Consider the following 15,093-nt stretch of genomic DNA (forward strand, 5'->3'; position numbering starts at 1 on the left):
AATTCGAAAAGGGGAAACTATATGAAAAGGGGGAACTATATATGAAAAGGGGAAATTCGAAAAGGGGGATACTATATGAAAGGGGAAATTCGAAAAGGGGAAACTATATGAAAAGGGGAAATTCGAAAAGGGGAACTATGTGAAAGGGGGAAATTCGAAAAGGGGAAACTATGATGAAAAGGGGAAATTCGAAAATGGGGAACTATATGAAAAGGGGGAAATTCGAAAAGGGGGAACTATTTGAAAAGGGGGGAAAGTCGAAAAGGGGGGACTATTTGAAAAGGGGGAAAGTTAAAAGGGGGAAATATTTGAAAAAGGGGGAAAGCATTTCGCAAAAAGGGGGAAAACTGAACATTTGGGGAGATGAATTATAAAAGGGGGAGTTTGGCGGAGATCAGACACCGTAGAAAAGGATCAAGTGGTTCCTATAAATTCTTATATTTGAATTTACACAAGCATAAATAAAGATTATTTCCCATATAAAGTTTATTAATTTTGCCCCATTGTGGTATCATAGCTTATCATGCACACATTACGTGGCGATCATCAGGTAAAATTACTTGGTTTTGCACGGAAAAGTAGAACTACGTGTAGTTCTTTGCGGGTTGTGGTGCAACTGATATATTCCTCTGTATTTGTTGGGGGTGGGGAGGAGGAGGGTAGCCCAAGATTGCGGATATTCCACATGCATTCCCCTATTAAGGGATCTGGAATGAGCGTTTCAACAATATTAATTGTGGGACATGAGAGCACATCAGACATATCGAATTGCATTCCGAATACAAAGAATGTTTTTCTGATATCAATAATTTTCATTTGTTGAAATTCACGATATAATACAAATTTTATGACAAATTCAAAAAATTTGATATTTTTCACATTTTTGATATATAACAGTCCTCGAAGTAAATTTTATAAATCTAATGACATATTTTTAAAGTGTAATGAAATAAGTGTAATGAAAATGCCAACCCGCGGGGGAGGCGGTGGGTCATACAAAATTCACCAGGAGGGACAGAAGATTAAAATCCCTATAATAACACGCTAGGTTTGGACCGTGAATTTCCCCATGGACCTCAAGCGTGCGTCTCTTAATACGGACTAACCTAGGTAAACAAACAAACAGACAGACAAAATGGTTTTTATAATCATGGAATCCATATAAATTGAAATTCAGGCTATCACGGGAGCAAATTTTTAAAATTCACCTTATTCACCAGAACAGCCAATTGGGGATTTGGGCTACCAAATCGCTGGTCGGGCAATCTTGGCTTTCAATGGAAAATTGACCTGGGTAACAACAAAGGAAATATCGACTAGTGACTATTTCTGCTGGTTGCTCTCGAGATAAAACTACTGAGTTTGACATTTTCGGAGCATGAAGGGAAAAAGGATAAAATAAAAACGGAAATTCTGACAAAACTATAATATATAGACCCACACGATGTGCCTTACAGAGGTGGGAAATATCTTTCTTTAGCAAACTATATTAGTTTGAGACGCTAAAAATGAATTTCGTAAAAAGCTCGCGGGCGAACTCAAGGCCTATAAAAATCAAAATATCACACTAAAAGACACAATTTGATGCTTAATTTTAACACCAGGATTTAAAAAAATGTATATCCAAGCACCAAGTTTTTAACTGACATTACTGAAGAAGAAAAATATTGCTTTATATTTGACCGAGAAAATTAATTTCATAGCAAAAAGGTGTATCTCTGAATTGTGCTGATTTTAACATGTATCGATCGACTTTTAGCGCGACTAAGCATGTCTAAAGAATCGGTTGTCCAGGTAGCTGACTGTTATAAGTAATGTGAAATTCAGTGCTTGATTGCAGAATTGGCGATTCTTGGATGTGTTATAATTATGTAGTGTCGACAAAAGGTTATTGTCCAAGCAACTGAACTATACCGTTTAAAATAAAGATACATTTTGTTCTGTCAGCTTGACACTGCATGCTTTGTTGAAAACATTCCATATTAACTTGTAGTAAAACAGTCGGGTAAAATGTCGAGTAGCAATCGTAAGTAAGTGCTGAGAAAACCAAGAGCTACCGATGTCTTATGACTCAAACAACCATCCACTGCAATTACAAATACACATTATTAAATGTTTTAAAAAAAGTTAAATTTCAAAAGCATTTTCAAATAATGTTGATCAGTTTCATGCATGCATCGTGATTTATATTGTATTTTGATGATACGTGGTAATATTTAAGAAAAAAAGGTTCTTATTGCCGATTCAAATACTTTTTTCAACACTTGGTCTTGATGAAGACTGCTACTAGGAATTGGTCCTCCAAAGCACAAGCTGTTTTTCTCGCGATGGACTTAGTGTTGCCAGTTTATTTCATCCATGTCAGATTTTTTAAACATGTGATGCAGCAGCTCATCAAAAATACGAGAAAGGTGATATCGACCTTCGTCATGGTGCCCCTTCTATTCGGGCTTCTATTCCTTAATATCTCTGTGACATGTATAGTGCAGTCTTGACCCAACGTTTGAATTCGTCTTGGTCTGTGCCTACAGTAGCATATGACCGCCGCCTCCCTCAACTAATGATATATGAATGTCTTTTTTTTTTTCAAAATGATTTATGCCAATAACATTGAGTTTTCTTACTTTCCTGTATCAAAAAAATCCGGTAGGTAAAAACTCTGGAAGCATACAGCTAGAAAATCCGGTTGTGATATGATTACCAATTAACAGTAGCAGTCTTCATTACCCAGCAAACACAAAACGTTTTCGACATCATTCGCAAAAGGTTATAAAAGGTTGTCAGAAAACGTTTAAATGTCGGGTTATATAAAGGGTATATTATATTAAGAGTATAAAACGTTTTCATAACCTTAAAAACATTTTTTGATAATCTACTGCTCAGCAAACAAAAATGTTTTACAGAAAACGTTTAAAAGTCGGGTTAAATAAATGGTATAAAAACGTTTTAATAACATTCCAAAAACATTCTTGAAAACTTGATACAAAACATTCTAAACAAAATGTTATTTTGGGGTTGAAAAAATATTTTACGTAAAATGTTTTAAAAACGTTTTTATGACCTTTATATAACCCGACATTTAAATGTTATTAAAAGGTTTTGAAAAAAACATTTTAAGAACATTTCTGTGTTTGCTGGGTTCAAATATTTTAACATAATGTTATTTAAGTATTGACACAATATTTGGCAAAAATGTTTGCAAAAATAGTTTACAATAACATTTTTGAAAACATTTAAAAATATTGTTGTAGTGTGTTTTCTTACAAACCGTTTTAAAACGTTATCATGACCTTTATATAACCCGACATTTTAATGTTATTAAAACGTTTTTACCTAAACCAAGAGCCAAAATATAAGTTATTTAAAACGTTTTTAAAACGTTTTTGTGTTTGCTGTGTAAGTGTTGAAAAGGCCTGGGGAAAAAGTTACCAGGCCGGCGTCTCCAGACGTATACGCAGCAAGTGCATTTTCCTTGGATCAGACAATAAGAGGCTTGTGATTGCCTTTATTCTACCGATCCTGATGAATTGAACAAATATATAGTATGATAGATCAGCAAACAATATAAATACCAAGAAATGAAACGCTTACCTGTAACTATTTTTTCTCTTCTTTTCTCCCTATTTTTTGTAACATCTGAAAAGGGTTATAAATATTAACAGTCAAATACATAGAAAATACATTTAACATTTTGAAGATACGTTTACAAAATACTGTATCATTATATTTCATGAGTATACAAATACGATATTTACTTCGCACTGTATAGTCGTTTTATGCTCATTCAACTGTCTTCAACGACCTTGATCAGGGACTATTTTAACGTTCCTCCTGGCACGTTCGTGCAGCGAGATTAAAAATCCGTGCAGTGACAATTAAAGATCCGTGCTTGAAATATGCAGGTGAGATGCTTAGTAGAGCCTTTATTATGATTACTTTCAGGCAGTAGCTTAGCAAAGGGGGTAAGGGAGAGCACATGTCCTGAGTGCCGTTCAAGCGATTTTTTCTGGGATAGCGGTCACTGGGTTTGTCTGTTCTCATCTTTCTTCTCTGGTCAAACTAATATCATGAATAGTGGAAAGGCTCGTAAAGGGGGGATTGAATATATTTTGCTTTATATTTATCTGAATTAATTCCAGTTCACTGCACATCTAACAGCACAGGTAACTAAAAAATCGAATATAAATTTTACTATTGTTAAGTAGTTGTAAAACCCCAATACCAGGACAATTTCCCTCGACTAACGGAAATCCCTGTCAGAAGCACCTAGCTCATTTTACCTCTCGACTAACGGCAAATCTCTGTCAGAAACACCCAGCTCATTTACCTCGACTAACGGGAAATCCCTGTCCGAAGCACCTTTACTCAGGAGCCCCGCTTAACACCCCCTTTGCGAAAAAACGTGCTCGACACTTTTCCCCGACCAAACGGGAAAATTCCGTCGGAAGCCCCTGCGGCGGCAGTTCCCGTCGGAAGCCCCTGCGGCAGCAGTTCACGCGAAAGCCCCTGCGGCAGCAGTGCGGAAGCCGCCGCGCCCCGCGAAAAAAATTGGCTTAGGATTTGCGCGAGCCTAGAAAAACGCCCGCACTCCGCAAAAAAAATTGGCTTAAGATTTTCGCGAGCCTAGAAAAATTAGTTTAAAAAAATTGAAACATCTAAGAAATGAACGAGAATCATTTTCCGTTTCCGACCTCCGAGGAGCGACGGCGTTGGCGAATTCAGGAGCAGCGAGCTCAAATTAATCAGCGGAGAAGAGAAAGACGTCCGAGACGCTTTGGACCCAAACCCCCTACGGTTAAAGATTTGCGGAAACAGGCGAGGGATGCCGGACTTCGAGGTTATTCTCGCTTGCGGAAAGCGGAGTTGGTTCAATTTTGCGAGATAACTACGCGATAGAGCGGGAGCCTTTACACCCAGCGCAGGAGCCTTTCGACCACGCGATAGATTGGAGGCCTATTCACCCAGATCCAGTGCTTTTACGCCAAGAGCATGAGCTTTTTGACTTGGATCAGGAGCCTATCGAGTACGCGATAGATCGGAGGCTTGTTCACCCAGCGCCAGAGCTTTTACACCCAGAGCATGAGTTTTTTGACTTACTCGAGATTGAAGAATCGACGTCCGCGTTAAGGCGGTTTGCGATTCAGTACACGGTGCCGGGGCTGCCTGGTTTTACGCCGGAGACGTTTTTGCAAGAGGCTCGGGGACTTGTCCTTGGTGTCCTTGTAGAAAACCGCGGGATACAAGCGAAGACGATTCTTCGCTGCTGGATGGTGAAGACCAACCTTGAGACTGGGGAAGAAGTCAGAAAGGAAGCCGCATTTCATTCTGAACAAACGAGAATTCTGGAGGCTACTGACCTTGACGAGGTCTACGATACCTGGTCGGCCAGAATTCTCGAGAATATTTCCACCTTTATAAACAGAGGAAGCGGGTGGGTGTTTGAGTCGATTCAGAGCCTTGATCTTTACACGGTGGAGTACGAGCCGTTGGGCGGCTCCTCGTACATTCCTCTCCCGAAGTTTTTAGCGAAAAAGACAGCGATCGTCAATCTCAAAAACGAGGACGACGCGTGCTTCAAGTGGGCCGTCACAAGGGCAACGAACATGGTTGACGTGCACCCAGAACGAATTGACAAGGCCCTTCGAGAAAAAGCCACCGAGCTGAATTGGGACGGCGTGACATTTCCGACTCCCCTTTCCGACATCGGCAAATTTGAGAGAAGGAATCCGACCATTTCGGTGAACGTGCACGGTTTTGACGGAAAGAAAGTTTACCCTCTTCGGATCAGCGATCTTGATTGCCAACGCGAGGTCGATTTGCTTCTCATTTCCGACGAAGAAAAGAAGCACTACTGCGTCGTGAAAAGTTTGAGCAGATTGTTGAACACTCAAGTGTCAAAAGATGGACACGCTCGCTACTTTTGCCGACGGTGCTACGCGTCCTACACCTTCAAGGAGCGACTGGCTGTGCACACGGATCTCTGCCGCTTGCATGAATCGGTGAGGATCGAGATGTCCGAAAAGGGATCCGTTCAGGAGTTCAAGAACCATCACAGATCGCAAAATGTTCCCTTTGTCGTCTACGCCGACTTCGAGTCCTTCACGAAACCCATTCACACCCGTCAGCCCGATCCCAACGGCAGCTACACGCAAAAGTACCAGAAGCACGAGCCTTCGGGATTTTGCTACTACATCAAATGCTTCCACGACTCGCTGTACAGGCAAGACCCGGTCGTGTATACCAAAAGATCGGAAGACGAGGACGTGGCTCAGATTTTTGTGGAGCGCCTTGAGGAAGACATTCGACGCATTTACCGACGGTTTAAATTCCCTCAAAATATGGTCTTCGACCAGCGGGAACGAGCTATCTTCGCGGAGTCGAGCGATTGCCACATTTGCAAAAACCCTGACCCCTCTAGACGAAGAAAACCGCGTCGTTCGAGATCATTGCCATTTTACGGGCAAGTTTCGAGGAGCGGCGCACAACAAGTGCAACTTGCGGTATAGGAAGCCAAAATTCTTTCCCGTGATTTTCCACAACCTCGCCGGTTACGACGCGCACCTGTTCGTCAAAAATCTGGGCAAGACCGAAGGAAAGATCGATTGCATTCCGAACAACGAGGAAAAGTACATTTCTACATGCTATAAAAACTCTCGTTGGTGGTAAATTTGACACAGTCAAAGAGTACAAAGAATCATACCAAAAGCGGACCGGTGAGCGTCTTAAACATCAACATTATTGTCATTTGCTGCAAAAAGATAACTGTAAAAATCTTCAGAAAGTTTATGCTAGAAAAAAGCAAATTGACTTGCTTTTGAGAAAAGGTGTTTACCCATACGATCACGTCGACTCTTTGAAAAAATTGGAGGAAACCCGTCTTCCGCCGAAGGCAGCTTTCTACTCCAGGCTCAACGAAGAGAGCATTTCCGACGAAGATTACGAGCACGCTCAAAGGGTGTGGGAAAGCTTCGAAATGAAAACCTTTCGAGAGTACCACGACCTGTATCTTGAGTCGGATGTTCTCCTGCTAGCGGACGTATTCGAAAGTTTTCGAGAAGTTTGCCAGAAAAATTACGAGCTGGACCCGGCCTGGTACTTCACGGCGCCTGGACTTGCCTACGACGCCATGTTAAAAAAGACTGGCGCGCGGCTCGAGCTCCTGCACGACGTCGACACGATGCAAATGATCGAGAAGGGGATCAGAGGAGGCGTCTCGATGATAAGCCCCCGACATTCCGAGGCGAACAACAAGTACATGGGCCCTGATTTTGACCCGACGAAGCCCTCAAAATTTATTCAGTACCTCGACGCCAACAATCTCTACGGGCACGCGATGAGCCAGCCCTTGCCGACGGGAGGATTCAAGTGGATGACCGCCAACGAGCTGCGAGACTGGCGACTCTGGCCTTGCATCGTTGAAGTTGACCTGGAGTATCCGAATGAACTTCATGACCTCCATAACGACTACCCGCTCGCGCCGGAAAGACTCGTCATCGACAAGGTTGAAAAGCTCGTTCCGAATCTGCGGGGCAAAAAAAAGTACGTGATTCACTACGCGGCTTTGAGGCAGTATTTGAGCTTGGGACTACGACTCGAGAAAATTCATCGCGGGATTCGGTTCGAGGAAAGCGCGTTCATGAAGGAGTACATCGACTTGAACACTCGACTTCGCACGATTGCCACGAACGAGTTTGAGAAGGACTTCTTCAAGCTCATGAACAACTCCGTGTTCGGCAAGACGATGGAAAACATCCGGAATAGGGTCGACATTCACCTGGTGAATTCGAGAAAGAAAGCTAAAAAGCTCGCGGCAAAGCCAAACTTCGAGCGGTGCACTATTTTTGACGAAAACTTGATAGCCATTCACATGAAGAGGACCAAGCTGCTTTTCGACAAACCGATCTACCTGGGCATGTCTATCCTCGACATTTCCAAGACGACGATGTACAATTTCCATTACGGGTACGTCAAGCCAAAGTACGGCGACAGGGCTAAGCTTCTTTTCACGAAATTCGAACCGAAGATTTTTACCGAGACATCGCCCCGGATCTTGACGCTCGATTCGATACTTCGAACTACTCGGCCGACCATCCGTCCGGGATTCGAACCGGCGTAAACAAGAAAGTGCTGGGCAAGTTCAAGGAGTTTGTCGGTCTTTGGCGGAGTTTGTCGGTCTTCGAGCGAAGCTCTATGCCTATAGGATGCACGAGGGCTCGGAAGAAAAAAAATGCAAGGGTACGAAGAAATGTGTCGTCAAAAAGAAGATCACTTTCGATGACTAAAATGTCTTTTTAGCGAGACTCCGCAGGTGAGAACCATGAACGTTATTCGAAGTTACAAACATGAAGTTTATACTGAAGAGGTTAACAAAGTCGCTCTCGACGCTAAAGACGACAAAAGACTTATACTAGATGATAAGGTTCACACTCACGCCTATGGGTACTATGCTACATAAAAAAAATAGTCTAAGAAAATAAAAACGCAAACAAAAATGTCAAAATGTCAGGTTGCATAGCCCAACATCCAATTTATAAGAATTACGGTGTCAAAGAAGATGGCACAGTGTTGAACTTGAAAACATTTCGAAGTCTTAAACCTCGACCAACTCATCATGGATATCATTTGGTAGCTGTTTATAAGAATGGCAAACAAAAAAACGTCAGCGTACATAGGTTTGTTTACGAAAGTTTCAAAGGTGACATCCCACCTGAACTTCAGGTAGACCACATCGACAGTAACAAAATAAACAATTCTATCGATAATCTTCAGCTTCTTACGCAAGCGCAAAATAATCAGAAGGCACCAGTTGGAAAAGGGGGAGGAGGCCGGAAAGCAGAAATCCCGATTGTAGCTATTTGTATAGAAACCGGTGAGCGGGAAACATTTCCGAGTATGATGACTGCAGCAAGAGAGCTTGACGTTCACGTTGGAAATATTTCAAAAATTGTCAAAAATCAGAGCTATCGTAAGTTTTCTCAGTCGAAAACAACTGGACTGTGGTACAAATTTGAAAAACTTGAATAAAAAAATGCGTCATCAGGCCCCTGGGGGGGTAACCTAGACAATATTTTTACCCTTGTCATAGCACCGAATCCGGAGGCAGCTGAGTGTCATCGGGCACGATCATCAATTCTTGCCTAACAAACGCTCTTTTTGGCGCGCCTTCGGATAGGTAGTACAGGACAGGGTCGCCGGGAGTTTCGACAACGCTGTCGATCCCGTACGTCTCTATAGACCAGATGGGATCAGTAGCTCTCCTTCGCTCTCCCCCCTCGTCCTCTCCCGGTCTGTACAGATACCTCACCGCTACGTTAGATGGAAGCCGAACTTCATTTTTCCAACGCTGCGGCGCCGAGTGCGAGGCTTCGACTTTTTCTTTCTTGATCGCGTCCGACGGTTTCATTCCGATGAGGCGCGTTTCTTCGTTGTTCACCGCTCGGATAACTTCCGGCAGCCTAGCTACCCACTCTGTGCTCCTCGCGTTTCCGCCTCTAGCTTCTATCAAGATCTCCAGGGAATATTGATGCCCGAACAACCTCTCGGCTAAAGTTCGGTTGAATCTTTCTACGATTGCCTGAGCCCTATGCTGACCGGGCTCTCCTCTCCGCACGCTGACGTTATGCTTTTTCGCGAGTTCGTTTACTTTTCCCATGAACTCCTTTCCTGGATCGACTTGCAAAAGGGTCGGCCATCGAAGCGGGCCTCTCGCGTAAATTTTTTCGAAAGCTTTGGCAACCTCCCCCGACTCTTTCGAGCTCAGCGGCTCAGCCTCCTTGTACCTGCTCGCAACGTCTACCACGGTCAGAGCGTACTTGTAAAGCTTGCGCCCTTTACCCGGCCGGTCGTGAGGCAAAAAAAGCAGGTCGGCCTGGTGAACCTCGTTGGGAGTGCTCACGCTGAATTTTGCCCGAGGGATGTACTTCGGAGGCGGGAGGTAGATCTGCCAGATAGTCTGCTTTTTCAAAAAGTCCGCGGCTTTTTCTTTCGACGTCCCAGCTTCTTTCGCCAACTTGTCTATCGCTGAGACGCCTTTCCAGTATCCTTTTGGACTGTAGTAAATTTTTGAAAGTTTGCCGTCCATTTTCTTTATTTTCACGCGAGTTCGCGACATTTTTCTAGCAGTCCGAATTTCTCGGCGTATTCTTCCAGCGCGTTCATATCTCGCCGATCGACCGAGTTTTCCCGAAGAAACTCGAGCGTTTTCTTCAAAATCTGAATTTCTTCCGTTCTTCCCGGGAGGATCCAAGGTGGCCTCAAGCACAGTCTCATTTTGTACCGATCCTTGTACCACGCGGCAAAGCACAGCAGCAAGGCGTGCGCCTGAACTCTTACCTTCTTTCCGTTGTACCCGCTCGCGGCAACGAACAGGTTTCCGAGACTCGTCCCGTTCCACGCGAAAAAGTCGCTCACGGACGTATCTTCCAGCTGTTCGAAGATTTCGTCGTCGGCTAGCTCAAAATAAATTGAATCGCCCATTTCGCCGGTTTATTTATAATAAACAAACATGATCGTCGCATTTTGGGTATGCGCCGCGTGTCTCCTGGACACCTCGGAAAGAAGAATCAGGATGGAAGCCAGGCGCATAGCCGAAGCGCTGGAAAAGTACAACCTAGCCCGCGAGGCGGAAAAAAATCGGCTTGTGAATTTGCGAGATAGAGCAAAAATAAAAGCGGAAAAATGAATTTTGAAAAATTCGAAAAACTGCGCGAGGAGCAGAAATCGAGCATCTTGAAATGGCGCGACTTGGAACAAGGCAAAATTGTCGAAATCAAGGGGTTCAAATACATCGCAACAAGGTTCGACGACTCAGCGTGTGTAATTGAGCTCGCTCTCATTGTCCCTCTCACTCTCACTCTCTCATTCCCATCATTTTCCTTATATTTCTATTTATCTACTTGTCTTTATTATATCTTTTTATTTCTCCCTTCCTCCAGCCCTCTCTCATTCTCCATATCCCCTCCTCCCCTCTTCCTCTCTCCTCCCCTCCCAAGACTTCTCACAGAGGTGAATCTGTCCCTCCTCAACTCCCTTCCCTCTTTGGGTACGCCACTATTTCTATACCAATCTCCTTCTTAAAATAAAATTTCTTAAAAACAACCTTTATAGGCCTATACTTATACTTACATGTATACGTATAGCGATTACCATTATAGTGTAATATAGATATATGGACTGGAAATGGCAGCCTTCATACATTCTAATGTGTAATCGATCACCAAGAGCATTCAATTTATTTAAATGAAACACCTATCGTCAGGTGGGTGGTAAAGATGATTGCATCGACAGCTAAAGCCTCCTTATAGTCTTCAGACCCACACAAGCACACATTTGGGATACATTGAGTACAATGGTACCACTTTACACATGACTGCCCTTACACATGACTGTAGTGTGGTCACTTATTGATACTCGCCTCTTGTGTAGAACGTTAATATGATGCCGGATCAGTGACCAATTTAATGGCGGAACCCCTTTATTCGAAACAATGGTACCACTTTTATGAATAAACTGTCGCAACTTCTAATCGGCATCAAACGAACAAAAGATTATATAATCTATTGCGACTCTATTTCTATATAATACGTCTAGCCCTTTTCTATTCACAGATTATCCATTGTATTTCTTTTGTTTATGGTTCGCTGCCCCAACCATTACCTAGAGTAATGGAGGTGGCTAGGTGCCCAGAGACCATTATCAACACAATAGCTCAAGATAACGGTCTCGGGCTGCGAGCTAAACAAAAGGAATACCATGGACATTCTAGAAACACTATGGAAAGGATCACAACATACATGTAGAATCTGAGTTGGTTACTAGTCTCAGGTAGACTTACAAAACAAATGCATTTACAGCTCGATTTATATGCAAATGTTACATGGCAAGAGAAAATTATAGAGGGCTACTGTAGTCCGTATAACATTAACAGTAATATTTCATATAACACCACTGGTGCTCAATTAATAAACATAGTTAAATTTATGCAAATTAAAATTTAATTAGCATAACGAGGAAATACTCATAAATGAAAAGTAATCGTTTCATTGAATGTATACTCAGTACATGTATTTAAACTTGCCACTAGTTTCTAGAAGGGAATCTGTCTTTATCCTTGCCCAACCCAAAAACGCTCAACGGTCCATGCTAATTAGCTACTAGGCAAGAACCCCCGGGATACTACCCGACCAGGGGAGCTTCGCAACTAACCTGCGGTACTCATTACAAGTCAAGAGGCTGGGGGTGCAAAGCCTTACTGTGACCTACCCATAATGGGGAGCACCATTGGACACTACGTTACTAGGTGTTTCAAATATTTGGTTACTCACATTTTTCTAAGATATAAATTTCATGGTGTTGAAACTGTAGAACAAACGTTGACAACTCTTTGCATTATTCATTAATCATTTGAATAACAATGGTCACGGGGTGAATACACTCCAGCGGATTAATAACCTACCAAACCACTTCAAATACAGAATGTAAATTGAGATCAATAACTATTATTGATTTGATAATGCTGGTGTCTGAGGTGTTAGTGTTTTTAATTTAAGAAAGTAAAGTTTGGCATTAAACTTATTTTTAAACAATTATATATACATATTTTGATGCAAACAATTTAATTTTGCTCGCCGTATATGTAAGATAAACAGTTCAAAACAGACCATTACCAGAAATAACGGGCGTGTTGTTCATGACTGGCTCAATGTTGTTGGTTTGAGGTTTCGACTCTATCGGGGTCTCAACCTCAAACCAACTAACATCTCACCAGTCATGAACAACACGCCCATTATTTCTGATAATGGTCTGCTTCTCACCCTTTATCTACTACTTAAAACCTCTTTGGTTATACCGACTGCAGGAGCCCTCTATAATTTTCTCTTGCCATGTATTTTTTACTCATCAAAAGATCAAAATTCTACATGTATGTTGTGATCCTTTCCATAGTGTTTCTAAAATGTCCATGGTATTCCTTTTGTTTAGCTCGCTGCCCGAGACCGTTATCTTGAGCTATTGTGTTGATAACGGTCTCTGGGCAGCTAGCTACCTCCATTACTCTAGGTAATGGTCGAGGCAACGAACCTCAAACAAAAGGAATACAATGGATAATCTGTGAATAGAAAAGGGCTAGACGTATATTCATTGCTAACGGGCCAACCATACGCATGGTTACACAAGCCAGTCGGCATAAGTCATCGGGGAATTCCCCTGTCTTGCCTCTCACTGCGGCGGGCGATATGGCGTCTTCGACCGTATTTTTTACTCATCAAAAGATCAAAATTATTAATTACCAGTCATATTTAAGACCTGTAACCTCATGATTTCAAAGGAAAAATATCTTGCAAAAGCTGGCAAGGCAGTGAAACCCATAAGAAATTGCTAAAACTTGACTTTCAAGCAGATGAACATCAACGATGTTTTGGTGAGCCGATATTACGAATTCTACATACAAACCAATGGCGATTCTCTGATCGAGTCCTCAAAACCCACGTTTATATACTCTAGTTTACCGTGACTTGGGAAACGGAAGAAGTTTTAATCACAGCGTTTACTAGTGTTTGAACATTCTATGGATAACATCAGCCCAAGTTGGGCTTTCAATCGGGATTCTAAAATGTTGAATTCAGGGGCGATATATTGACCGTCTCGTGTCGTTTTGTTCAGTACAGCGTGTATAGTGTTGCTATGCAAACGGCGTGATCCATCACCAAGGAAATAGCTGTGACCTCGGCAGGAAGTGACGTCGGACTACGATAGCGAATATCAATTTAGTTGAGAGCGGATTTCTCGTGTGATTTGAATTTTATAAGAATTGGTTTGTGGTTTTGCGGATGAATACGGTGGTATAGGTACTCCTCTTCTGGAAGTGCATTGATACACTTAGCTGTTTAAATTCAAAGTGAGCTCGGAAAGTAGGTGTTATGCTAATTGCATCTTATAGAGTATCATAGACTTGTAGACCAGGAACGTGGGGTCAACTCCGGGGTCAGCTTCTCAAGAGCTAGGTAACACTGGATTCCACGATAGATCGCTACTCAATGTAAGACCAAGAAGAACACAATACACTACAATATCTGGTTCCTCCAGGCCAGTATGGAAGAAGTTGAGCTCAGGATAGTTGCCATCCGTATCTTTCGTATACGCTTGGAGATTGTGGTGGACTTGCACCTGGCAGCTCAGAACAGGACATTCCATGTTGTAGCCTATATGTCATGTATGTGTCAATCTTTTCTTTTTAGATCCTGATTGAGACTCGATGCCATAGTTTGGCTCCTGTCTTTTCTGGAGTTGAGTGAAGAACAGGATGGTAGCTGAACTGATGAGATTTTAAATGAATTGACAGATTTCAAATGAGACGGAACACTTGACATTGAAGATGGATATAGATCAAACTTCTATCTACATATAGGCTGCTGAAGAAATAGCACTACAAGAAAGAACACGGAAACAAACAAAAACAAAGAAGATATCGAGGGTTCAGAACCAGAAAGCCGTAACTCACTATGACTAGCTCTCACAAAATGCAAATGAGCATCAAGTTGGCTCCTTGCTTTGGTCTTCAAAAACCTGTATGTTTTTTGCACCTGACTCTGATAATATATCCAATGATGTGTATAAGATAGGATACGCAGAAATCAACACTCAGTTAATGGGACTTTATAATCAAATATTGACAGAAGAGAAGATACCAGCAGCCTGGAAGGAAGCCAAGTTTATTCTTCTACATCAGAAAGGAAATAAAGAAGATATCACCGGGAGAGTTTCACATAACAGGGAGATTTTCACACGACATCAAACTAGACAACAGTCAGAGAGGTCTTTTCAACAACTGATCATCTTCACGATTTGAAAGAACTGATTGAGAAAGCAAATGAGTAGCAGCTGAAGCTTTGTATAGGCTAAATTGATCATGAGAAAGCCTTTGATTTGGTGGAATATAGCAACTTATTTCTAGACTTGAGAAAAATTGGAGTAAATGAAGGGTATGTTAAGATTTTGGAGGACATTTTCACAAACGCTGCAGCTACAGTCCACACAAGGGATTTCACCAAGCCTATGGAACAAGTTTTCAAACAACTAGATTTAGAAGAAAGACGT

At 42.2% G+C, this 15,093-nt stretch overlaps 1 protein-coding gene across 1 annotated transcript in view; it reads right to left on the minus strand.

Annotated features, from left to right (window-relative positions):
• Positions 1-1,886: 1,886 nt before the first annotated feature.
• LOC140149687 (UPF0764 protein C16orf89 homolog) overlaps positions 1,887-15,093 on the minus strand; it is a 56,716-nt gene continuing 43,509 nt past the window's right edge. The window contains exons 7-8 of the mRNA XM_072171760.1: positions 3,592-3,636; positions 1,887-2,086 (exon numbers count right to left, since the gene is read on the minus strand). Coding sequence (XP_072027861.1) covers positions 1,983-2,086; positions 3,592-3,636 — 149 coding nt within the window. The 3' untranslated portion in view covers positions 1,887-1,982. The remainder of the gene's footprint in view (positions 2,087-3,591; positions 3,637-15,093) is intronic.

This window comes from Amphiura filiformis, chromosome 4 (genome assembly GCF_039555335.1).
Source record: "Amphiura filiformis chromosome 4, Afil_fr2py, whole genome shotgun sequence".
NCBI classification, from domain to species: domain Eukaryota; kingdom Metazoa; phylum Echinodermata; class Ophiuroidea; order Amphilepidida; family Amphiuridae; genus Amphiura; species Amphiura filiformis.